The sequence below is a fragment of the Heptranchias perlo genome, chromosome 5, assembly GCF_035084215.1.
Source record: "Heptranchias perlo isolate sHepPer1 chromosome 5, sHepPer1.hap1, whole genome shotgun sequence".
Taxonomy (NCBI): Eukaryota; Metazoa; Chordata; class Chondrichthyes; order Hexanchiformes; family Hexanchidae; genus Heptranchias; species Heptranchias perlo.
In genome coordinates this window covers 70,933,505-70,960,871 of record NC_090329.1, presented here as the reverse complement: position 1 = coordinate 70,960,871, position 27,367 = coordinate 70,933,505, and the positions used below count along the sequence as shown (strand labels likewise).

The 27,367-nt window shown below is 41.1% G+C and overlaps 1 protein-coding gene across 2 annotated transcripts in view; it reads left to right on the top strand.

Moving 5' to 3' along the window:
* The window catches only part of trmt11 (tRNA methyltransferase 11 homolog), an 84,271-nt gene extending 62,590 nt beyond the window's left edge, over positions 1-21,681 (top strand). For both annotated transcript variants that reach the window (XM_067983801.1, XM_067983804.1), the window contains one exon: positions 21,356-21,681. In XM_067983801.1, coding sequence (XP_067839902.1) covers positions 21,356-21,487 — 132 coding nt within the window. In that variant the 3' untranslated portion in view covers positions 21,488-21,681. The remainder of the gene's footprint in view (positions 1-21,355) is intronic.
* Positions 21,682-27,367: the final 5,686 nt, after the last annotated feature.

Here is a 27,367-nt window from a genome sequence, read left to right as displayed (position 1 = left end):
ATCATTTTTTTCTTGAGAATTCAACTGGCCATTGTCCATTATACCAGCATAAAACCAACTCTACTGCCCTATCTGATTCTTACCAGCTCCAGCACATAGCTTATCTAATTGGAGGTAATCTTGTGACATGGGTTGGTAATTGGTTGGGAGGTAGGAGACAGAGAGTAAGAATAAAGGGGTATACACTCTAATTGGTGGGATGTGACAAATGGTGTTCCCCAGGGGCCTTTCACCATATATATCAGTAACTTAGATGAAGGAGTAGAGTGTTGCATATCCAAGTATGCAGATGACACTTACGTTAAGAGACACAGTACGCTATGTAGATGGGATCAGGAAGTTACAAAGAGATATAGATAGAATAAGTGAGTGGACAAAACTGTGGGAAAGTGTGTGTTCATCCACTTTGGATCCAAGAAAGACAAATTGGAAATATTTTGTTGATGGCGAGAGACTAGGAACTGTGGAAGATCATTTGGGATTGAGCAAGAAGATTTGGGTGTCCAGGTACACACATCACTAAAAGCCAATGCCAGGTACAAAAAGCAATCAAAAAGGTTAATGGAATATTAGCCTTTATCACAAGGGGGCTAGAATACAAAGGGGAAGAGGTTATGCTTCAGTTGTACAGAGCCTTGGTCAGACCTTATTTGGAGTACCATGTTCAGTTTTGGACACTACACCTCAGGAAGGATATATTGGCCTTGTAGAGGGTGCAATGCATATTCACCGGAATGATACCATGACTTGAAGGGTACATTTATATGGACAAGTTGCATAAACTTGGCTTGTGTTCCCTTGAGTTTAGAAGGTTGAGGGGTGATCTAATCGATGTGTTTAAAATGATAAAGGGATTTGATAGGATAGATACAGAGAATCTATTTCCACTGGTGGGGGAATCCAGAACAAGGTTGGAGCTAGACCATTCAGGGGTGATGTCAGGAAGCACTTCTTCACGTAAAGGGTCATGGAAATCTGGAACTCTCTTCCCCCAAAAAGCTGTGGATGTTGGGTCAATTGAAATTTTCAAGACTGCGATTGATAGATTTTTGTTGGGTAAGGGTACCAAGGGATATGGATCAAAGGCAGGTAAATGGAGTTGAAGTACAGATCAACGATGATCTAATTGAATGGCAAAACAGGCTCGAGGGGCTGAATGGCCTACTCCTGTTCCTATAATGTAAGTAAATGTAACAGTGAAAGATAATGACCGTCAGACATGAAGGCATCTGCGATTCCTAGAAAAGTCATTTTGTATACAGTGTTATTTCTTTTAACTGACTTATATTGCCCTTAGCTGCTGATTGTCTTTTTGCTATGCAGCTGTGTGGTTCAGAAGAAATCAGAAATAGCCTTAAAAAGTTGAAAAAATTGTTCCTAAAATCATTTGTACTTGTCAGTATTTTCTTAGGAATTATGTCTAGCGATCTGTTTTCCTTCAGAAGTCTGTGGTTAAAATGTAGTTCAAGACTATAATCATTCTCAGTTCATTTATTTTCAAGAATTCTGGATGCCAAACACAAAACTCTGCAGATTAGGGAAGAGGAAAGGGTGAGAAGGTCCTGCCATTATATACTAGAGAAAATATTTTGATTTTATTTGAAATCTGTGGCTCAGGTCTGCTTTTTAATTTTGTCTATCTATATACGTATTTATCTGTGCATCAGTCTTGTTTTTTGTGGGTAGCCTGCCAGTAGTGAGGAGAAAAATTAAGCATCACATTTTCCTTATTAATTCAAATAAGCAATTTATAAGTATTGATTTTCAGCAAAGATCTCTCAGAAACCTACTCAAAAGGCTCCATTTTTAACCAATCACATCATTGAATTCATTTTCTGCAACTGCCACTTTTATTTTTGACAACTGAATATATGGCAGTACAATTAGCATTTATAAGATAACAAACTTTTTTAAAAGAAAAGTATATTTCTAAAAAGAAATGCATTAAACTTACCCATAAAATCAACTGTTATATGTTAAAATGCCATCATGAAGTTTCCTCTATCCAGGCTTGTCTGAAGCCTGATGCTTGAATTCCCCTGCAATTCCTCAGATCTTTGGACCTTTTCACTCAATTAAAACCAAGGATGTCCAGAATTCACCAGCGATGCTTTGTTCATGTCGCACTGGTGGACTACAAGTCCCAGAATATGCCATTGTCTATGTTATACCAGTGTCAATGGCTGTGTCACACTGGTAGACTTCAATTCTCAGAACGCATTATAAGGCTGCTTCTTTCTTATTCTAATACAGTACTCGACAGGTGGGGTAGGACATACAAACAGGATGTCATGGCATACTTTGTGAGTGGTCTTGCTGGCTATCGTGAAAAATGTCTGATGCTTTAAAGACACTCCAGTTTTCTGATTGGACAAACAAAAAACATAACTCTTACTTACAGCCTTGTGATTGGTAATTAGAATCAGGGGAAAAAATTCTCTCAACAGCAGTTCTCACAGTTCTACCATCACTCTGAGACTATTAAATAGCTACGCCCATTTTTTTAAAAGTCGAATGGTTTTCATGTTCAAATTCTATAACCTCCCCACTATGCTCTAGACCCCAGGCTATCTGCAAGCAATACAGGAGATCAGCATATCTATAATATATTAGAAGTCTTTTGTCAATGCATGCTTCCTGTCTGCACAACTAGACTTCCAGTTGTCACATTCTTGTCATACTTGTGTCAACTTTTTCTCATTTATAAATTGCTATGTCCACATTTAGAATGGGTTTTGCTTATGTAAACTTGCCATGTAATGGCACAATCTGGCCACCAGGCTTCCACAAATTGCTTAATAATTCTGATTTTTTTTTTCATTCACCACTTTTTCTCAGTAACGGAAGTTTCTAATATCCAAAATAGGGGGTTAAACAAGAATAAAAAGTCAAAACAGTACATGTTTCACAATTACATGATTATATTTATCCATTAAATTGTCTTATGTCTTTTAATGCCTTGATTATGGTTTTTAATTGAAGACCTCAGCCTCTCTCAAAAGCCAAGGCTTGGACTTAATATTTTTGTCTGGAGCTATGACTCTGTGAACTGAATTTGATTGTGCACACATCGAATTTCCCAATTATGCATCGATATCATTCAGTACAAATGGGATATATTTCTTTTAGCTTCTAGAAATTCTGCTCAGTAACTTTTCAAATCATTTTGCAATATTACCAATTTTAAAAGCTTTATTGACATAAAATTTCTATTGACTGTCTTATTAAAAAAAACAGAAAGGCTTTGTCTGTATGCATGCATGTGTGAAAGAAATAAAAAATGCCAGGGTTTTGATTACCTTTTTGTTTTGTGTTCTATAAGCTTTAGAAAGTAAGGGGCACGATAAGAAGGAGTGAAGAGAGAGAGACTAGGGTTAGAGAGGAAGGATAGATAGAGTGTCTTCATCTAATTCTATTTTAATTTTCAAAACAAAACACCAGCTCACTTTTGAAGTCTACTAATGATCTCATCTGTGTTTTCCAATCACTTACACCTGTGAGACAGAGACTCTAATTTCTAACATCTATGAGACAGAAAGCGAGGGAGAGAGCGAAAAAGACACAATTAGAAAAATAATTTTGTTGCTCATTCTAATTTGTTTTTAAAACGACAAGTTGTATTTTGAAAGCAAACAAAGCCTCTTTGAGGGAAACGGATGGGGTCGGGAGGAGGGAAACTGGTTGAGGGTGAGAAAGTCTCTGGCCTCTCATCACCCACTATTGAGGAATGGCTTGAAGTGAATGATAGTGGAGCAAATGGGAGAGGAGGATACTGGGGTTGAGTGGGCAGTTCAATCGGGACGAGTTGGAGGTAATGATGGGAGTGAAGGTGTAGTAGGAAGGTTAAAAGCATGGTGGTAAGGTGAAGGGGTGGAAGATGCAATGGGAGTGAGGGGGTGAGTAAAGCACAAGTGACTAGGTGAGGTGAGGGGATGGGAAGGGATCTGCTGAGGGCCGCATTTTCCTGAAAATCCCCATCTCAAATGCAGCCTTCAGCTAATGTGGCTCCTTTCCGCACCATACCATATCACTCACCAGCTCCTGAAAGGAAAGAAGAAAAAGAAGAGAAGCAAAAGTAAGAGTTATGGGAAGGGAATAGAAAGAGACAGACAGAAGCAGAAGAGGAGAGACAGAAAAACAGCAATATGAAGACTAGAGACAGTTAAGAGATTGACTATATTCTGCAATTTACCATGTGCAATTTTATATCTCTGTGTGTGCGTGCGTATGCGTGCGTGCATAATATCCTGGAAGCAGTGACTTATGTTGCAGTATACATCCATGAGCGCTAGGTGTCTACTAGTGCATCACAAGTTGGCTTTCTTAATCAATGAACCTCGACAGTGAATATTGGCATGCTTTTTGACTGTGGATGGCATCACAACTGGGTCAGATTGTCTCCTTGCACGTACACTTTTGAATAGTGATCACTTGGTAGTGATCTTGAGCAGAAACCCTGCATAATTTTCCCAATCCCTCCCCTTTCCTTCCCTAGCCCTGGAACACTGATGACAAGCGTAGTGCTCCCACTGCACCCAGATCAAGGGTGAAATCTGTGACCGTCACAAGTTTCCAGTTATAGTGAATCTAGGGAGATATAATTAGTGAAAAGTCTTTGTGCCCTTGTCTTATAGTAGTTTTGATAAATGTGTCATTTAAAAAAACGCCAGATATTTATTACTTTAATACACGAAATATGCATACATTTCTGAATTGCAGAATTGTGGGATTTCTTTATTTTGCATTACATAGAGCAAGACTTTACAGACTAAAACTCATGCTGTTAACACCTTATATGCTTATCCCGTTATACTAGGTGTTCTTGTTTCTATATGTTACTGAATTACTCATCAAAACAGCTGCTTGACTTTAATCTTATGGATTGAGTCCCATCTTGCTCAAATGATCTGAATTAATCTGAATCAGTCACTGTAACAATCTCAGACAATTATATGTTCTGAGCAAATTTACTCATCTGCTTTCATCAGATCTGTGGCTATCTGCCCTGGTCTGTAGCAGCTTCTTTTATTCAAATGATACATTTTCTGCTCCTGCACTAGGCTTCATGTGGCCTCAATGACTTGGGCTGTCTGAGCTGTCTTGTTGGGCTGAGTCTCATTTTCTTGCTTCTTGCTTTTCACTTAAAAAAAAACTAGGGTAAAACTCCCTCTTTTACATCCCAACGCAAAGTTACGGCAAAGGTTTGCGGATATTTTGCATTGCAGCACCAATATTTGGACTTTGTTTTTAATCCTAACTTTATCTTTAATCCTATCTCCATCTTTAACCAGTTGTATGTTTATTGTAACATATGGGTTTTTCAGCTGATTCTCGACTGTCGTTGCAGTGATTCAAAAAAAGTGGCTCTTTGATTAGAAAGGCATTGTCAGGAAATGTTTTCCTTAAAAGGAAATTATCTGAGGATAAATTCTTCCTGTTTTACACCAGTGTCGTAAACACTTGTGCTCAAGATGAAGCTTCAAGCTTTTGGCCATTTGTTTTGCCAGTGAAAAACAAGCATTTCTCTCATTGTAAACACAGATAAAAGAGGCTTTTATGGTCCTCCACTCTCTCTGGGCCTTTCTGTTTATAACAGTATGGTTGTAAACCTAAGAAACCCATTTGGCCTGATTTATTGCCCTGGACTCTGAGGCTTTGGCCATCTGGCTTTTTAGTGTTAGAGTTTTTAAAACACAAAGAGTCCTGTGTTTATCATAAAGGCAAATTCAGTGTTTTAGCTCTATTGCTTACTTGGCTCCCATCTCTCAAGGCTATGTTCTCTTTACTGAAGTCTTCAATTGATCATGTGGCAACATCAGAGGCATTTACAATAGTGACTTCAGTTATGTAAGGCATATGCACAGTGGGAGTACCTCTCATGAATGTTCCCACTACTGCTATAGAGGTTTTGGGGTCCAAACTCCCAAGATACAAGGCTGGCTTTAACTTGCTTAGAGAACAGTTTTACAGGATCCATGAATGTACTACATGTGTAGTGCTCAGACAGATCAGTTTGCATTTTGAGGAGATTCTCTTAAGCAGTGGCATAGTACAGGAACAGCACATTGGCACTCACATTGGTGAAAGCCCTACATAAGTGACAGTAGGTGCTGTGCCTGGAAGCAATGAGCCTACAGAGCTTACAATAAAAGAGCACTGGCACTGATGAAGGTACATCAGGGTTATTTCAAGATACAGATAGAGTGCTTTCAAGATACAGTTAGAGTACTGTATTCCGTACAGATTGCCAGTTGACTATGCAGCTATCCTAGTGCTACTCTCTCAGGGGAACACTTCATAATGGGACGCATCCGTTGTTTATAGAGAAGTTCACAACGCACAAAGGGCAAACACATTGAACACACTATCCCTGAACGGCTTAATAAATTGAATTCACATTTACTATATGTTGTAGCCTGCTACTCTTTTATTGTGTAAAAAAGTGTCATTTTTTTCTAAGGTGAACTGGTAAAACAATTAGAAGTTCCATAACTGTAAACCTATTCAACAGAAAATAATAGTGTTATAAGTATAGAGCTCGATGGTCGAACTGGCTGATGAGACCATCATGCACCTGTCTCCCTGGCTGGTCTGCTGCTCACTTTCATCCACCTTATCTACCATGGCTTACAGCTGCATCTCATCCAAGTTGAATGGCTCCTGACCATAATAATGTTATGCAACATACAACATCTCCAAGTTTCCCTCCGAGTCGCACACCATCCTGATTTAAATATGTATTGCGGTTCCTTCATCATCACTGAATCAAAATCCTAAAAATCCCTACCTAACAGCACTGTGGGAGCATCTTCACCACACAAACCAGCCCCCTGACAAGTTCAACAAACTCCCACTGAACAGAAAGCCATCAAATACTCTTCCCCCATGAATAGAAATACCACTAGCAAACCCGTCCCGCCTCCACTGAACAGAAATATGGCTACTAATTCCCCCCCGCCCCACCACCACCGTCACTCTCACAACAGAATTTCGACCAAACCACCCCCTCCCTCAAAACTAAAGGCAAACTCAACCTTCACTCTCTACTGAGGTCCTGCTATCAGCCACGCCCAGAGAGGACAAACCTGGTCATCCTCCTCCCAGTCCCCACTGAGGACAAAGACAACCTTGCTTCCCATTGAATAAAAACTCAGCCTTACCTACTCTACTTGAGCAAAAACTCAGCCTTCTCCCTTTTCCCACTAAGAAAAAATCCCAACACACCCCCTGCTGAGTGAAGTTTGTCCCCTCCCCTGAACAAATTTGGGCTAATTCTTGTCCCCCATAAGCAATAACTCACCACTGACACAATGAGGAGCAAATCCCCCTCCTCCAGCTGCTGAGGAACAGCTCGTGCCTCTTCCAGCCTCTCATCCAGAAGCACTACCCCCTACTGTCTGTACCATTCCCTGAGAGGAAAATGGCCTTGGCCCAGTGCCACCCAACCCTCCCCATCTATTGTTTCTTTCTCTCCTTCACCCCTGTTCCCATCCTCTTCCTCTTTTACCCTATCCCCTCCCCATTTCCTGCTCATGTCTGCTGTGAAGAAATGGACCCTGACTCATTGACCTCTGTTTCTCCCCTGCTACTGCCCTGTCCCCCTCCTTTTCATCCTTCCCTCTCCCTTTCCACACTCATCTCCACATCTCCTCTCTTCCTCTAAATGTCTCTTACTCTTAACTGTCTCTCCCTCTCTACCCTACTTTCTCCCTCCAACTCCCATCTGCCTCAACTCCCTTCCCCTACCTGAGTCCAGTTATTCCACTGTCTTCTAACCTGCTTGACCTGAATATTGGACTTAATCTTGATTCTGCATGTGCAACGCCACTGGAGCCTGAATGTATAATATTGCTGATCTTCTCCCACACAATCGCTCCCAAGAATCCAAATCTGAAGTGTTGCTTTAGCATACCAAATATCTGCTTAGTGATAGCCTTTGTTCACCATTGTATCTGTTTTTTCATGCAGTACAGGGTTGTGCTGGTTGTACAGCATAGCCCTATCTTAAAGGAACTAGTTTTACATCCTTCTTTCTCCTTCACAGACCTGTAACAGATTTGATTGCTTCAGAATGCTTTCATACTTGTGTAGCGAGACTCACATCCATGTGCTGGCTCCTGGTGTTTACACTGTTGTGTCAGACTCCCTCATCTTAGCAGAATTTTCATGGAGCTTTGGCGGAAACCCCATTTACGCCGAACTTCCGCAAAAGTTATGGTGTCGGTGTGGTAGAAGCTCTAAGGAAATTCATCCCCATAGTCCTGGTCGTTTTGTGAGTCTGAGTTTGCTGCTGGAATAAAGGATCTGGGAAGTGATGGATGGCATGGTGTGGTTTGATAGGCAAAGGAGCCGCCAAGAGCTACAGACTGGGATTTGCAAGGAAAATGTGGCCTGCAGTCACCAGTGGCTTCCTTCCTACTCCCCACAGCACTCATTCTTTCCCTCACCTCCCATTGTGTACCATACCTGTTATTTCCCACTCCCCCGTTCCTACCAATCCGTTTGCTATCTCCTACTTGCTACCCAGTCTTTTCTTTCACGCTCAATGCCTGTATCTTCCTCTTCTATGCTCTGCTGCCACTCGTCTGACCCTTAACCCTCATTAACACCCCCATCAATACCACTCTCTTCCCCCAAGGATGGGTGGGAAAAGGCCAGTGGCCCCCTCACCCTGTTTCCACTCTCCCCTGATCCCTCTTATCCTCCTATCTGTATTCTTCAAAGAGGCTTTGTTTGGTTTCAAAATTGAACTTAATTGCTTTTTTTTAAAAAATGAAATGGTGCAGGCAGACATGATAACGAAGCAAGAGGAGGCATTCCTGGCAACTTGCCTCATTTCTGTAGTTATGGGCATGGGGGCTTAGATCCAGGGAATCTGGCAAAGGACTTGTTTTGGGCTTCACATGAAAGACTCCTAATTAAACTATCAGCCACAAGAATCCAGGGTAGAATATGGACTGGTTAAAAAACAGAAAAGTACCCATGATTGGTGTAATGTCTGATTGGACGGAGCTTTTAAGTGCATTATTGGATCCCTGCTGTTTCTAATCTACATAAATGAATTGAATACTAAAAGCAAATGTAAAGATGTCAGATTTGCTAATGACTCTAAAATAGGGACAACAATTGAGACAGAAGATGCAGAAAGACTTTGGTTATGCGATTGGATGGACAGATAGCTTATAAAATTTAACAGTGAAAAATGTAAAATAGCATTGATTATTCAAAAAATATGCCTCATAACAATACAATAAATGGAAATAAATTAACACAGCTAAACTTAAATAGAGACCTGGGAATAATGGTAGACTTGTCGCTTGCTAGACAGTGTGGTAAAACCAATAGAAAGTGGAAGCCTACAGAGGTTATGCTAAGGCTTTGCATTGCATTGGTCATTTAGAGTACCATGTTCAGTTGTGGTCCCTACCCTACAAAAAGATGAATGGACAATTGAAAGGTTGCTCAAACGAGTAACAAGACTGATCACGTGTAAAGAGAATGAATAATAAGGAAAGATAAAAGAAGCTTAAATTTTACAGTCGAGAAAAACGACAGGGGTGGGGGGATCCTATTGAACTTTATAAAATAATAAATGGTATATAGATGGTTTAGTTATTACTTCAAATGAAACCAGTAAATTAGAACCCGTGGACATAAACTTAGAACTGTCATTAGACAGAACTATGGATTTCTTTATTTCTTTACTTGAACAATGCTATATGTATAGAATAATCCACCCAACGGCAATGGGGAGAAAAATCTTAAGGTCATTCAAAATGCATTTGGATGCTAGTTGGGAAAGCTAGAGTTTTAGAGGGATGTGCTTTGATGAACAAAATGGCCTTTTCTCATCCTTGTCTATTCTTAAACACAACACCTTTGAACACAATTCTTTCTAAATGTTTGATCTCATTTTCACCAAAAGGACATCCTTTCAAGTGAGTCTTGGTTCCATTCAGTAGTTGCTTTTTGGTTGAAAGATTTTATTTTCTCAATTACTAGGACAATTAAAAACTGAATGTTTGAGTTACCGAATAACGGTAATAATCTCTTCTGGTTCCTTCAGATGTGATGTTTTATCTCATATCTGCAGCTGTCTGAGTAGATTACCTATTCTTCAACAACACTGGTGTTTTTACACGAGAACTAGACTAACTGGATATTATGACGTCCACAGAGACCTTTACTTCTGATCAGCCTTAATATTTAAATTAGAGCTCCAGTCACCAGTATTTGCACAGTTTCGTTTTAATGCATTTGAATATAGATGTCGATTTATTCTAAATATGGTATGCACAGTCTATGCTTAATTCAAAGTCGCTTAATTCAAATTATCTGATCATTTGAATTTTTTAGCACCAAATTTCCACTTTGCTTGGCTAAGGTAGATAAATCTCCGGGACCTGATGAAATGTATCCCAGGACGTTATGGGAGGTTAGGGAGGAAATTGCGGATCCCCTAGCAGAGATATTTGAATCATCGACAGCTACAGGTGAGGTGCCTGAAGATTGGCGGGTAGCAAATGTTGTGCCTTTGTTTAAGAAGGGCGGCAGGGAAAAGCCTGGGAACTACGGTGAGCCTGACATCTGTAGTGGGTAAGTTGTTAGAGGGTATTCTGAGGGACAGGATCTACAGGCATTTGGAGAGGCAGGGACTGATTAGGAACAGTCAGCATGGTTTTGTGAGAGGAAAATCATGTCTCACGAATTTGATTGAGTTTTTTGAAGGGGTAACCAAGAAGATAGATGAGGGCTGTGCAGTAGACGTGGTCTACATGGACTTCAGCAAAGCCTTTGACAAGGTACCACATGGTAGGTTGTTACATAAGGTTAAATCTCACGGGATCCAAGGTGAGGTAGCCAATTGGATACAAAATTGGCTTGACGACAGAAGACAGAGGGTGGGTGTAGAGGGTTGTTTTTCAAACTGGAGGCCTGTGTCCAGTGGTGTGCCTCAGGGATCGGTGCTGGGTCTGCTGTTATTTGTTATTTATATTAATGATTTGGATGAGAATTTAGGAGGCATGGTTAGTAAGTTTGCAGATGACACCAAGATTGGTGGCATTGTGGACAGTGAAGAAGGTTATCTAGGATTGCAACGGGATCTTGATAAATTGGGCCAGTGGGCCGATGAATGGCAGATGGAGTTTAATTTAGATAAATGTGAGGTGATGCATTTTGGTAGATCGAATCGGGCCAGGACCTACTCCGTTAATGGTAGGGCGTTGGGGAGAGTTATAGAACAAAGAGATCTCGGAGTACAGGTTCATAGCTCCTTGAAAGTGGAGTCACAGGTGGATAGGGTGGTGAAGAAGGCATTCGGCATGCTTGGTTTCATTGGTCAGAACATTGAATACAGGAGTTGGGATGTCTTGTTGAAGTTGTACATGACATTAGTAAGGCCACACTTGGAATACTGTGTACAGTTCTGGTCACCCTATTATAGAAAGGATATTATTAAACTAGAAAGAGTGCAGAAAAGATTTACTAGGATGCTACCGGGACTTGATGGTTTGACTTCTAGGGAGAGGTTAGATAGACTGGGACTTTTTTCCCTGGAGAGTAGGAGGTTAAGGGGTGATCTTATAGAAGTCTATAAAATAATGAGGGGCATAGATAAGGTAGATAGTCAAAATCTTTTCCCAAAGGTAGGGGAGTCTATAACGAGGGGAGAGATACAAAAGGGTCCAGAGGGGCAATTTTTTCACTCAAAGGGTGGTGAGTGTCTGGAACGAGCTGCCAGAGGCAGTAGTAGAGGCGGGTACAATTTTGTCTTTTAAAAAGCATTTGGACAGTTACATGGGTAAGATGGATATAGAGGGATATGGGCCAAGTGCAGGCAATTGGGACTAGTTTAGTGGTATAAACTGGGCGACATGGACATGTTGGGCCGAAGGGCCTGTTTCCACGTTGTAACTTCTATGATTCTATGATAATTACGTTGCTTAATTGGAATTATTCGATAATTCAAATTTTTTTAGCACAAAGTTATCAGGAGTGGACTGTCCCTATGCCGATAGAAATCTATATTTTATTTATTTTGGATAGGGCGCATTTGGATAAGAATATCACCATATTTCCTCATTCATTTGTTCAACCTGCATTATGCTGAGTTAAGATAAGTATAGATGAGCGAGGCGTTCGGCCCAGAAGTAGAGCAGTAGGTAAATCACAGTATCCTATCACCTGCAGGACGAGGGTTCAAAACCAGAAAAGACTGATGGCTGAGAGTGTCCTCTGTTTGCTGGCCGTAAAGATCCTACATTAAAAAAGTTTGAGTAGTCTCAACCCAGTTCCTAATGGCCATGGATCCGTAGCACAAAATCTGGCACTAATTGGTGACCTCCATCTGAGACCATAAGAATAGCTAGTATGGGAAGTGCAAAACTATATTCAGATAATGAGGAAAAAGCCCCTTTTAAGAGCAGATAATGTAACATTAAGAATGTACAGTTACGCACAGAATTAGACTAGGTTCACCCTACTGACTGTACTCTCTATATAAATATTGATACTTCCTGTAATATTGATGTTGCAATTTTCATTATGAATCTTGAACCTGCAGCTTTCATGGACAAAGGTGGTAGTTTTAAGGACTGTTTTGCCAGACTGTAACATCAAAGCGGAAGTAGTAGCACATACACAGTGGGAACTGGAATATCTGTGACAATGACTGAGTGCTAAATTACTAACTGAGATGCATGTAAATACTACAGTATAATTTTAAAAATAGATACTTGATAAAGGCAGCTGTGACACTGTTTTAAAGTACAGATAAGATATAAAGTAGCCCAGGGAAGAAAGGAAATTATCACCAATGGCATGCAGCAGCTGCTGGTACATAAACTGGTAGTTAGAGGAACGCAGCATGAGATGGAGCCCCAGACAGAGGTCAGTGGTGATATGAAAGTAGATAATGGGTTATGTCTGACTAGGATAAGCTGTTCTTTTCTAGTTTAAAGAAACATGCAACGTGTACAAAATACCATTTTAAGTGGAGTCATCTTGTTGTTATGGAGTCCAAAGGTGAAAAAGATTGAAAGCAGGAACTTTAGAATCTACCCAGAAAAGACACCTGCAGCACACTGACTATCTAAAGAAAAAAAAATCTGGGAAGGAACAAAAATATGTAAAATAGAGTTTCCTAAACAATCCACAATCATTATTGTTGGGAACAAAAATTTGGTATCAGTAAAAGTGACCATATTGTCGTAAAAACCCCAACTGGTTCACTAATGCCCTTTTAGGGAAGGAAACCTGCCATCCTTTCTTGGTGTGACCAAAATGTGACTCCAATCCCACATCAACATGTTTGACTCTTAACCACCCTCTGAAGTGGCCTCGCAAGCCATTCCATTGTATCAAACCGCTACAATGAATAACATCTGCAGAAGAAGGCCCACCACCACCTAAATCAATAAATGCCAGCCTTGCCAGCAACACCCACATCCTGAGAATGAATTTTAAAAAATTAGATTGGCTGACAGCTTGTAACTATCTTAAGAAAGATGCAGGTTGGGAAAATTGCTTGCAGCCCATAATTTTTCATCCATTTTAATGGCCATGATTTCTTTACCTGGGCTTCGAGCCTGTGCTACTCCGCGAAGGGAGTGCTGGATCATTGGCTCCTCATTTATTCTATTTCACATCCTCCCACTAGGAGGGAGAAACGTTTTAATTTCACTTTATTCGGGTTTCGGAGTCCACATGCAATCCTCCTGGGGTTGGGGAGAGGAATGTAATACTGCTTTAGGAAGCTGCTAGTAAGATGATGTGCTAGAGTGCATTGGGGTCTCTCCTGCTCATGATTTTCTCTCTTACAATGTGGAAAAGTCACATACCCAGGCCAGTATCCCATCATGTGGTGTGGAGGACTGCATTATTTAAGAAATTGAGGACCTTGGCTGGTATAAAGTAGATTACAGTGTTAAGTTAGTATCCACTCTCCCTACTGGGTATGTGACTTTTCCACATTGTAAGAGAGAAAATCATGAGCAGGAGAGACCCCAATGCACTCTTGCACATCATCTTACTGGCAACTTCCTAAAGCAGTATTACATTCCTCTCCCCAACCCCAGGAGGATTGCGTGTGAACTCTGAAACCCTATTAAAGTGAAATTAAAACATTTCTCCCTCCTTTGGGGATCAGGCAGAATTTTCACAATGTTTTCCTTGTGGAAGTTTTACCTGTGATTATTGGGAAATTAAATTGGGGTGATTTGGTCTGTTGGGAGGAGTGGGCTTGCTGGGGTGCATTACTTTGTTTTCTTCAGTGGTTAAGTTTTTATAATTGTGTTCCTGATCTCTCTGCTGGTTTTACACAAAATGCTTCTCCGCATCCACGTTATTGAGTCTTCATGGTTTTATGGAAAACGTAAAACCATTCCTCAAATGATTGCTGTTGAAATGGATTTGGGATAAATCTGCCATATGTGCACAATGATGGGACTAGAGATGGCACCCAAGTCCAAAAGACATAAGATAGTTAATTTTCATACTTCACACAACATGCCCAAATTTCCTATATGTGCTCCTGGCAGCTGAGCCTTCCCGCCAGCAGCATGACCTCGTACAATTATCCCTATAATTCCTTCTTTTTGTACAGCTCCACACACTTCTGAAGAGTTAAATAGACCCTCCTCTGTGAAGGTTTGTGGATCAAACTGAAGTACCGTTGCAGGAACTGAGTTAATTTGAATCCACACTGTCTTTGCTGGCTGTATGGCTCCTAACTGAAGTGAGATCCAGCAGTATCAACCAAGTTCCTACCAACAGTAATTCCATAGCACAATGTCACCCATAAGTTTGCTTGGGTATAGAGGATATCATTTCAAAGTTTGCAGATGACATGAAACTCAGAAACGTAGTAAACAATGTGGAGGATAGTACCAGACTTCAGGAGGACATAGACAGACTGGTGAAATGGACAGACACATGACCAATGAAATCTAACGCAGAGAAGTGTGAAGTTATGCATTTTGGTAGGAAGAATGAGGAGGGGTAATATAAACTAAATGGTACAATTTTAAAGGGGGTGCAGGAACAGAGAGACCTGGAGGTGCACATACACAAATCTTTGAAGGTGGCAGGACAAGTTGAGAAGGCTGTTTAAAAAAGCATATAGGATCCTGGGCTTTATTAATAGAGGCATGGAGTACAAAAGCAAGGAAGTCATGCTGAACCTTTATAAAATACTGGTTAGGTCTCAGCTGGAGTGGTGTGTTTAATTCTGGGCACCGCACTTCAGGAAAGATGTCGAGGCCTTAGAGAGGGTGCAGAAGAGATTTATTAGAATGTTGCCATGGATAAGGGACTTCAGTTATGTGGAGAGACTGGAGAAGCTGGGGTTGTTTTCCTTAGAACAGAGAAGATTAAGGGGAGATTTGATAGACGTGTTCAAAATCATGAACGGTTTTGACAGAGTAGATAAGGAGAAACTTTCCAGTGGCAGAAGGGTCAGTAACCAGAGGACACAGATTTAATTTGATAGGCAAAAGAGCCAGAGGTGACATGAGGAAATATTTTTTTATGCAGTGAGTTGTATTGATCTGGAATTACAGGGTGGTGGAAACAGATTCAATAGTAACTTTCAAAAATTTACAGAGCTGTGGGGAAAGAGCAGGAGAATGGGACTAATTGGACAGCTGTTTCAAAGAACCAGCACAGGCATGATGGACTGAATCGCCTCCTGTGCTGCACCTACTATGACACTATGATAAGTTGACAGACATATTCAGAGAAGCCACAAAGACCCTGGTATGAAAGCGCCTATCACTGGAGTGCAGTGGGAAGTGTTTTTTCTGAGATAGGATAATGCGTATTTTTAGGGCATAACAGAGAAGCATCTGTTCCTCATCCATACTTGATGCTAACATTGGGCACAATATTAGGAGGGCGCCGGGTTCGCAGCGGGGGGTCGACTGGCCACGTGGGTAATGCGCCCAGTGAAATCGGGGTGCTTCGCACGCAATCGCAGGCTAATTGAAGTCACTTACCTTTGCTTCCGGGTTTCGCACTGCAAAGCTGCACAGCGGGCGGACTGCGCATGCGCAGCATAGGCTGTCAGCTGGAGGAGCCCTATTTAAAGGGGCAGTCCTCCACCGAATGCTGCAGAAAATAGGAAAAATTACAGCATGGAGCAGCCCGGGGGAAGGCTGCTCCCAGGTTTAATGATGCCTCACTCCAGGTTTTATTGGATGGGGTGAGGAGGAGGGGGAGGACAGAGATCTTCCCCCCCCCCCCCCCCCGCCTCTGGGCAGGCGGGAGGAAGTGGCCTGCCTCTGCCACCAAGAAGGCCTGGCTCGAGGTGGCAGAGGAGGTCATCTGCACCACCAACATATCGCGCACCTGCATACAGTGCAGGAGGCGCTGCAATGACCTCAGTAGGTCAGTTGAAGTGAGTACACTTACTCGTTCCCCTACACTCCGTCTGCCACATCACCGCCCCCATCCCACATCTTCTTCTGCACTGCCAACACTACTCTATCACATCACTCCTCACACCCACTCAAAGCTCATCCTCATCTTACCTGCACTTACTCACCTCGCCAGTACTCATCCCACCACTACCACTCAACCCAATCCTCATACAATCTCATGGCTCTATCTCATACTCACCTCTCATGCATCTCTTTCACAGTCAGCCGCAACCAACCTGCCACTACCTGTGCTGCAGCCAGAAGGCATGCATCACATATGTGCAGTAGGAAGAGTAAGGCAAACGTGTCGTGAGCATGAAGGGGATGCACGAGGGTGTTTGAGGGTTTGTCATGGTTTTTACTTTTATTTAATTTCTGATCAACTCACATAATATATATTGTCACCACTACTGCCACGTCTTTGCGAATCTTGTCTGGTTTGTGCAATAATGCCCTTTCCTGAGGATCACTACGAAGACCCACAACTGATGCCACCCATTGTGTCACTGCAGAGTGGGTGTAGGTTTATTTGCAGGGCTCTTTTGTGCAGACGACTGAGAGACGTCGGCGATGTCCCCGGTGGCACCCTGGAAGGATGCGGAGGAGAAGTTGTTGAGGGCAGTGGTGACTTTGACAGCGACAGGTAAGAAGATGGTGCTCGGGCCAGCCAGGAACAGCTTGGCATGAAGGAGGCTGCAGATGTCCACGGCTACATGTCGAGTGACTCTGAGCCTCCGTGTGCACTGCTGCTCAGAGAGGTCCAGGAAGCTGAGCCTCGGTCTGTAGACCCTGTGGTGAGGGTAGTGCCCTCTGCAACGCATTTCTCTCTGCGGTTGCCCTCCCTCCTGCTGTGCAGGTGGATGTGTCACAGCACTGTGTTGTGGAGCTCCACGTGTCAGAGGTGGACGGCGTGGCTGGCAAGGCTGGTGATGCTGTTCGCCCTCCGAGGAGGTCATGACTGCAGCTATGGCGGCCCCCATCCGGAAGATGTACATGTGAGGGGTCCGCAAGGTAGGTACATGTCTCTGGACACCGGGGTAAGTGTGCAAGTTGGTGAATTTTTTTGTGTTAGGAGGAGGGTGGTGGAGGCCAAACTTTGTCCAAAGTGACAGAGTGGCCTCCTGCAATGAGTGAGGGTCTCCCCCCGCCACCTGTCAAATGGACCTTTGCAGCTGCCACAGGCTGATGGCTGCAACACGTCCATTTGAACTGGGAGTGTTTCCCCCAGTACGGGAAACAGTCCCAATTGATCTGAAAATCCCACCCCTCCTAAAATATCAGGTCAATCAGGTCTGTAAACGACCTGAAGTACCTGGTTAATTACTTCAAGTGGCATCCCGCCGGCTTTAATTGACGGCGGCAGTCCCACGTGCAGGGGCTGCGCGTGCATGTCAGTGCATCACTGGGGATCCCGGAAGTGGGCGGGTTGGAGCCAGGCTCCAGACCCGCCCTGGGAATCCTCGATTTTCGCAGCCCCCCCCTCCCCCCCGCCACGAACGCACCCGCTCGGGGGTGCAAAAATCGAGCCCATTGGACGCAAAAGTGAAAAAAGGTTCTATTTTCCTGTATTGACATCCCTTACCTTAAGTACATTTTTAAAAAAAGATAATCTGTGTTTTTGAATAATAATGCCTGGTGATTTACTTAGTGGGGAAATTTTATTTTAAACAAAATTTAATTAAAACTAGAGCTGGGGAGTTTAATTAGTTTTGTGCATTGATGTCATCCTTGTAATTATGTTTCAAATATTCTGCCTACATAAATGTGTGTCCACATTTGATGGCTACATTACAATTTTGGCACCAAGACAAAAATTAAACAGTTTTGTTTTTAGTGTATTGTAGGAAATGTTCTTTGGTTCTGCACATTTCTGAAGAGGACACTGAAAAGGAAAAACTTTTGTAGATCGTAAATGCAAGGAAGAAAGCACCTAGTTTGAAAGCTGAAAGTTTTTTTTTAGTAATTATCATAGTGTAGGCCTTTCAGTTGATTTGTCTTCATTTTTGTGTAACTTTCTATCGTAAAGCTGGCCTGTTGGATAGTTTAACTCAATATTAATTGTTATAATTTTCTTGTATAACTCTTTAAAAATATATTACCATTTAAGTGTTGGTTTGCAGAATATTTTATTAAATAATTTATTTTGGATTAATTTCCCAATGATATTCCCCTCTTATAAGTTTCCCAGTTTTGTGTCAGCAGTTTTTTGTCAGAACTAGTTGTCCTTCACAATGTTTATAGCTGTATGATTTTGCACAAGTGGTTTCTATAGCTACTGTACAGCAGCAGATGTAGAGCAGTGAAAAGCTGTGATAAGAAAGACAGGCTTTTTAAACAAAAACCAGACATGGGCAATTACCCTGAAGCTGAACTGAGGCCCATCTGAGTAAATGTAGGATATGAATCTTTAAAAAGTGTAAGCAAATGCAACATTACCTGATACTTTCTTTTTCCTGTTTATAAAATGGTAATAGCATAGCTAATAACATTGGATATTGCAATTGTAAGAGCAACTTTTTAGGTCAATAGTTTTTTAGAAGCCAATTGTCAAGGGTTAGTGTGAAGTTCCAGAAGCTGAGGTGAGAAGCACAGGGGAGCAATTTTCTTTTGTTGTTTTGTGCTTTCAAATGTGGTTTGTTTCTAAAAGTTTACAGATAACAACATTTCTCTTTCGAACAGCTGGTGTTTAAAGGGAAGTAAATGACTTGTGGTTAACACGGCAGTAAGGGACCTCAACCAATGATTATGTTATCATTTGAAGAGGGCCTGTAAGTTTTAATGTAATAATAGTAGCACAATCCACTGGAGGTCAAAGACCACACTGTTTAACCCTCTAACATCTGAGAAGGATAAATCAAATCTAGAGGTTACACTTGGGTCCAAATAAATGCATTTCTGATCCAAGCATAAGATTCCATTATACCAAACCACTTGGCATTCGCTTCTATTGTGTAGTAACTCTTGATCCAAATGCAACATTTAAATAGAAATGTTGATCCAAGCATAAAATATCTCCTAACTATCTGGTTTCAATGATTCGCATGATAAGGCAGTAAGTCCATTGGTAAAAACCATGTAAAATGTCCTGCTGACTCTAGAAAAAGGTTTTGTTCAGGGTGTGACTGTTTTTGTTTCGATTGAATTGCTGGATAAGAAATTAAATGAGTTGCGGTACAAGGATTTGGAAATTGGCTGCTTTTTAGCTGCAGTTTCCTGATCCAAGCATAACCTTTCTTGGTAAATTAGTTTGTGTGTTTAATTGGAATGAGTCTCATACACATTAAACAGGAAATAAATGCAGTGACTGTCTCTTTCTTAATTGCTGCATTGGAGAGACAGTGACACTTATTAGTTACATTAAATCTAATTTTATGTCAGATATCTTATGTATTTTGAAAACAACAATGAATGTATTTTCCAGGCTAACTCTTTGAAGGTCATGGAAGATTGAATTTAAAAATATGTTCTTTAAAAAAGAAACAAGCTTTCATCACTGTAAAACGACACACTTCATGCTGGAATGATGCTGTGTTGATTCTAATACAAAGTTTTAAAAAACGCACTATTTCCAAAGTAAATTCTCTTAGTTCAGCTGCTGCTCCCCACATTTTTTTCTGCTCTGTCCAGGCCTCTTCCTGGATTTCTGCTTATTTATTCTAGATTTTATTCTCTTCTAATGTTTTGGATGCTTTCTGAATCATCCCACAGCTTAGCTTAAGGTAAGCTCAGTTGTAAAAAAACTAAGAGGTAAAGAAAAACAGACCATTAAATTAAGAAATGGTGGAAATGCAAAAGGAAAAGAGAGGGTTGCTCCAAGAAAGGCCAGGTTCAAACCCTGGGTGTGCTTAGTTAGTTGACCTCAGCTGGGGTAACGTTGGGACTGTTTTCATTAAAGTATTAGCAAACCAGGCCAAGGGAGAAGGAAAATCAAATAGGATTTCTGTTCCAGATCACTGTCCAGTCATTCCTGCTGAAAATTGTTATTTGGCACTCTCCATGATTGAACAGCTCACCAACACTCCCTGTCTTAGCTTGCATGTGAAGAGTGGCCACTTGGGTAAGGTATTGGAAGGCTGTTGGTACCTATGGAACTGCATATCATGAATCAGCACGTCTTGGAGAAGAAAAAAGGGGAAGGATATAAAAAAAATTGAGAAATAAAAGTAAAACACATAAGGAAGAGGAAGAAATAAAATGTTTCTTACATTGAAGAAATTCAGTTTCTTCCATTACATTGAGTGAGAAACCTGGTTCACTATGGATTGGCACTGGTGGTTCAGTTTTAGCATTAGTAGCTCCTTCCAATTTCCTACAGGAGAGAACGTGTTCACCTTCTATAGTTGAACAAATCAGTCAATACTATTACTTAGCATACTCACAAACAAACCAGTGACCCATCTGTATTTATAATATATTAAAAATCTTACATCTGCATGCACTTCCTGACTGCATAGCTTAATTTCCCTGTTATCATGTTTTTGTTACACTTTTTGTGTCAAGTTTTGCCCATTATAAATTCCTATGTACGCACTTCTAATGTGCTATATATTTTGCAATAGTATGATTAAATTTATCAATTGAATATTTTTTTGTGTCTTTTAATTCCTTCATTAAAGTTTTCACATGAAGATCTCAACCTTTCCCAAAAGCCTGGGCTTGGACTTGAAATTTTTGCATGTGAGTCTGTGAACTGGATTTTGAATGTGCTGTGTAACCAATTTCCAAGGATTTATCAGCACTGTTCTGTTAGCTGTTATTTTTCTTTAACTTCCAGTACATATTGATTAGCTTTTTTTTGAATAATTTTGAAAAACGAGAGGACAAATTCCAAAAGCTTTACTGACTAAAATTTATATTGAGTGTTTTAAAAAAAGAGAGGGAATGTGTGTTTGTGTACATGTGAGAGAGAAACTAATCTCCTCTCCTTCATCCCTTAGGATAAGGATCGATTTGCCCATCTTATTGATGCTAAGTATAGTCCATACACGGGACACAATTCATTCCGTGACAAATACTTCAGTGGAGTCATGAAGAAGATTTCTAAAGAAAATGAAAATCCTCAGAACTGAACAGTTCAATTATATTTTGGACCGCAAGAGACTTTTAGCTAATAGACAAAGACCCATTTTATTTGGCTGTGATAGCATTCTTAAATGATTTAATTTGAGAGATCGAAGTGATTGGTATGAATTGTATTTTTATATTAAATGGCCAAATAGAATATGCATGAACCGTTTAAACAATAAATGTCCTTTTATATACATTAAGTACATTTGTAAACAATTTCTTTGTTATGAGAGGAAGACACAAAGGAATCCAGTTTGTTTGTAAAACAAATCAGATATTGGGATCTATTAAAGGGTCAATATTAAGCCAAAATAGTGAGATAATCCTGCCACTTTACAAATGAAATTGTGAGAATAGAACAGGCGGACATAGGTTCAAACTAGTTAAAGGTAAATTTAAGACTGATGATCAGGAAGCATTTCTGCACAGGAAGAATGATTGACAAATTGAATGTGGTTGCAGAGCAGTAGAGGTGAAAACACCTGTAATCATTTAAGAAATAATTAGAAGCTGAAATGGGGGGAAATGTCGGGTGTTCTGGATGGATGAATTAAGATGGGCTGAATGGCCTTTCTCATCCATAATTATCTTGTGCTCTATACTTAAGTGGTGGAGTTCTACAATTTTCATTAATTTGTACAATTTTGTAATAAGTAACGAGGTCAGCGCATGCACATAGCATAGTCTCAAAATGTAAAAAATCTTCTCCTGTAGAATCAGGAGTTTGGTGCCAAGTAAAATGTGGCTACCTTTCTGGGTCCAAGTGCTCCACCATGGAATTGGCCCGCCAGTATTTCATTATAATAAGGATGTCCAAGCCCTTTGTCTTTGTAGCCTATGTGGGTGTGTACCATGTCGCTGTAGGACCACATTTAAAGTTTAAGGTCATGTTCTCGTTCCCATTCTTGGGACAAAATTGGTCACCTTTCATGTCAACCTGTCTTGTTTCACTTCTATCAAAGAAAGAAAGAATTGCATTTATATAGAGCCTTTCACGATCTCAGGACCTCCCAAAATAAATGTAAAATAATGGGATTGATTATTAGGAGTAAATTTGAAGATCATCTGTACAATAACAATCTAGTAAATGGCAGTCAGTATGGATTCAGCAGAGGAAGATGCTATCTGACCTACCTCCTCGATTTCTTTGAAGTAGGGGCAACCCAAGTGGACTGTGGCAAGCCCTAGACGTAGTGTATATTGGTTTCCAATAGTTCCAAATGAAAGGCTATTAATTAAACTCAAAGCTGTGGAATTTTAGGGTAAACCCTGGGAACGGATCAGAAACTGGTTGAAGGGTAGGAAACGACGAGTACTGGTTAGAGGAATTAAATCAGTAGGGGAAAGGTACTGAGTGGGGTGCCTCAGGCTTCAGTGCTGTGACCACTACTGTTTCAAATTTCTATAAATGACCTGGATTCAGAAACTGTAATCAAAGTGGTCAAATTTGCAGATGATACCCAACTAAGTGGGGCAGTGGAATGGAATTGGCTTGTATTCCCTTCAACATATAAGATTGACGGGTGATCTGATCGTGGTATTTCAAATGTTAAAGAATTTGATAGGGTTGATACAGACAAACTATTTCCTCTGGTGGGGGAATCGAGAATGAGGGGACATCGATAATTATCTTGTGATAAACCCACAATGCTACAAAGTGGAAGAACATGGCTCTAGGGCTGCAATCCCTAGCACTACTGAATCCAAATGCCAACAGCCAACTGCTTCACCTCAAGTAGGAGGCAAAAGCAGTAGGAAAGTTATCACCGGGCTGCTCTGCCATGTGTAACAGCAGACAATTCAGACCAGAGTTGATTACAGTCCGAGGAGTAGATCGTAGTTGATGGGCAGTTTAATGAGATCCGAAGAAACAGAGGTGGGGAGGAGGTTTCATCTCTCAAAAAATGTCATTCACACAAAAATACCTAGAGTTCTAAATTGTGCTGCTGCCCCCAGGTAACATTTAGCAAGAGTTAATTAGTTTTAGTGTATGGCGTATTAGTAACATTTAAGGCTTTCCATTCTTTAAAATTCCGTCACTTTTTATTCTTCGAGCTAAACAAAAAAGAACCATTTATAAGGTTATCTGCTAGGAGGAGAGCAGACACAGACGTGGGAGGCAGGCGGCTGACAGAAGCCAAGCGAGTTCAACTGCAAACTTGATTTTGCAATCTACCAGCAGTTATAATGCCAGGAACTCTATACCTCAGAAAACTCAGAATAAACGGAACCCACCAAAAAGGGACCTTTTTAAAATTCAAAATAATCTAAATTTGCAATGTTTATCATTGTTTATCAAAATCTGGTATTGTTCTCCGCACAGCAGAGAAGGTTAAAGGAAGATTTAATAGAGGTGTTTAAAATTATATGGGGTTTGATAGAGTAAATAAGGCCGGTAGCTCAATGACCAGAGGACACATTTAAGATAATTGGCAAAAGAACCAGAGGTGAGATGGGGAGAATTTTTTTTTGTAGCGAGTTGTAATTATCTGGAATACACTGCCTAAAAGGGTGGTGGAAGCAGATTCAATAATAACTTTCAAAAGGGAATTGGTTATATACTTAAAAAGGATAAATTTGCAGGTCTATGGGAAAATAGTGGGGCAATGGGACTAATTGGATAGATCTTTCAAACAGCTGGCAAAGGCTTCTTTCTTTGCTATAAGATTCTATGGTAAACAGAAGCTGAAGCACCCAATTTTTGTTACTGATTTGGCTCCTTTGAACCTCTAATTAAAGATGCGGCAAAACTTACTGAACAAATTACATTGGCCCTAAAAATCTGTGGGCTGTAGTCCTGACAGTTATGTTGGCATTGTGCCTGCCAGAATTTGTGGGGTCAGCAGGAGAGCACCTAATTTGCCACTAAGGTGCAGCCCCCATGCTGCTTGAAAATCCCAGGTCCCTCACACCTCAGATTCTGTGCAGCTTCACCTTGGCTCCCTGTATGAGGAAGCTGGCACAGCTTTTTATGTATTCAATTAACTGTCTTCTTTCCATACCTGTAAAGCTCAACCTTTATTCTTTCCTAATACCCAGTACAGTAGTGTACTGGTTATATTACTGGACTAGCAATGCAGAGGCCAGGACTAATAAAGCAGAGAATGTGAGTTCAAATTGCACCATGGCAGTTCGAGAACTTGAATTAATTTTTTTAAAATATGGAAATAAAAAGTTGGTAACAGGAAAAGTTGACAGATTGTCGTAAAAATCCAACTGGTTTACTTTCGTTCTTTAGGGAAGGAAACCTGCTGACCTTACCTGGTCTGGCCTACATGTGACTCCTGTCCCACACCAATGCGGTTGACTCTTAACTTCCCTCTGAAGTGGCCCAGCAAGCCACTGAGTTGTATCAAAACCACGACAAAGAATAATAAGATTGCAGTGGTTCAAGAATAAGGCCTACCACCAGCTTCTCAACTAGGGATAAACAATAAATGTTGGCTTTGCCAGTGATGCCCACATCCTGAGAATGAAAAAAATGAAAGAATGAAAAAAACAGCTCATCCCCTTAACACCAGGGATTTTTTTATATTCATTCATGGGATGTGGGCGTTGCCGGCAAGGCCAGCATTTATTGCCCATCCCTAATTGCCTTTGAGAAGGTGGTGGTGAGCCGCCTTCTTGAACCGCTGCAGTCCGTGCGGTGAAGATTCTCCCACAGTGCTGTTAGGTAGGGAGTTCCAGGATTTTGACCCAGCGACAATGAAGGAATGGCGATATATTTCCAAGTCAGGATGGTGTGTGACTTGGAGGGAAACGTGCAGGTGGCGGTGTTCCCATGTGCCTGCTGCCCTTGTCCTTCTAGGCGGTAGAGGTCGCGTGTTTGGGAGGTGCTGTTGAAGAAGCCTTGACGAGTTGCTGCAGTGCATCCTGTAGATGGTACACACTGCAGCCACAGTGCGCCAGTGGTGGAGGGAGTGAATGTTTAAGGTGATTGGATGAGGTGCCAATCAAGTGGGCTGCTTTGTCATGGATGGTGTCGAGCTTCTTGAGTATTGTTGGAGCTGCACTCATCCAGGCAAGTGGAGAGTATTCCATCACACTCCTGACTTGTGCCTTGTAGATGGTGGAAAGACTTTGGGGAGTCAGGAGGTGAGTCACTCGCCGCAGAATACCCAGCCTCTGACTTGCTCTTGTAGCCACAGTATTTATATGGCTGGTCCAGTTAAGTTTCTGGTCAATGGTGACCCCCAGGATGTTGATGGTGGGGGATTCGGTGGCGTTAGTGCCGTTGAATGTCAAGGGGAAGTGGTTAGACTCTCTCTTGTTGGAGATGGTCATTGCCTGGCACTTGTGTGGTGCGAATGTTACTTGCCACTTATCAGCCCAAGCCTAAATGTTGTCCAGATCTTGCTGCATGCGGGCACGGACTGCTTCATTATCTGAGAGGTTGCAAATAGAACTGAACATTGTGTAATCATCAGCAAACATCCCCACCACTGACCTTATGATGGAAGGAAAGTCACTGATGAAGCAGCTGAAGATGGTTGGGCCTAGGACACTGCCCTGAGGAACTCCTGTAGCAATGCCTTGGGGCTGAGATGATTGGCCTCCAACAACCACTTAGTTGTTTACTCTTGCTGCTCTTCTTTGAATCTTCCCAATGCATTTTATGACTTGATAACCTAGACTAAACACACTACCATAATTTTGGTCTGATCAATGCTTGTAAAACCTTACCATAATTTCTATAGACTTGTATTCCAATTCTCCATTTCTGATTGATAAATATTTAAGAGTATGGAATCTAAACTTTACACTGCCTTCATTGGCCTTAAGGCAGCTTTTGATAAAGTAACCAGGAAGCTGCCCTGAATGACATTGGATGAAACTGGTGAAGTTCCAAATTGTTGGGGCTTTGATTTTAATGACTTGGAATTTCCCCAGAGCTGCTCCTGCTTCACTGTCGTAACTTTGTCGGAAGTGTGGCAGAAACCCCGTTTACGTGTGTAAACAGGATTTCCGCTGCACTTCTGGCAAAGTTATGTGTTCTGAATAGATAATAGGATACAAATGGGAGAGATTTAAATGATTTGTCTGCTTCTTCAGGAATAAGAATAAGATGCCTCCTAGGCCCTGGCATTTTGTTTTTATTGAGGTTTCAGCATCTGAATTAGAGGACGAATGTTCCCATCCACCTTGAGTATAGAATTTGAAAATGGATGTTGTTATTTGATAGTCCACTGTTGGAGTTACAGTGGCTATTAAATAAAATGCTGGACTATTGTAGTAAGTGTAAACTTGAGGTATGCATGCAGAAGACAAATATTATTTTATGTAGCTGCTCTTGCAGGATCAGTGAATGATATTACATAGAACTTACAACACAGAAACAGGCCATTCGGCCCTATTGGTCTATGCCGGCATTTATGCTCCACAAGAGCTCTTCTCACCCCACTTCATATAACTCTCTCAGCATATCCTTCTATTCCTTTCTCCCTTATGTGTTTATCTAGCTTCCCCTTAAATGCATCTATGCTATTCGCCTTAACTACTCCTTGTGGTAGCGCATTCCACATTCTTACCACTCTTTGGGTAAAGAAGTTTCACCCGAATTCCCTATTGGATTTGTTAGTGACTATCTTATATTTATGGCCCCTAGTTTTGGTCTCTCCCACAAATGGAAACACCTTCTTTATATCTACCCTATCAAACTCTTTCATAATTTTAAAGATCTCTATTAGGTCACCCCTCAGCCTTCTCTTTTCTAGAGAAAATAACCCCAGCCTGTTCAGCCTTTCCTGATAAGTATACCCTCTTGAAAGGTTTGAGGGTGCCAAAGTATTTATTTGGGGGTTACTTCCATCCTATTCTGACTTGGAACTTACATGAAAATAGAAAAAGAGCACTGTAACATCACCTAGGGTTTTTAAAAGAAT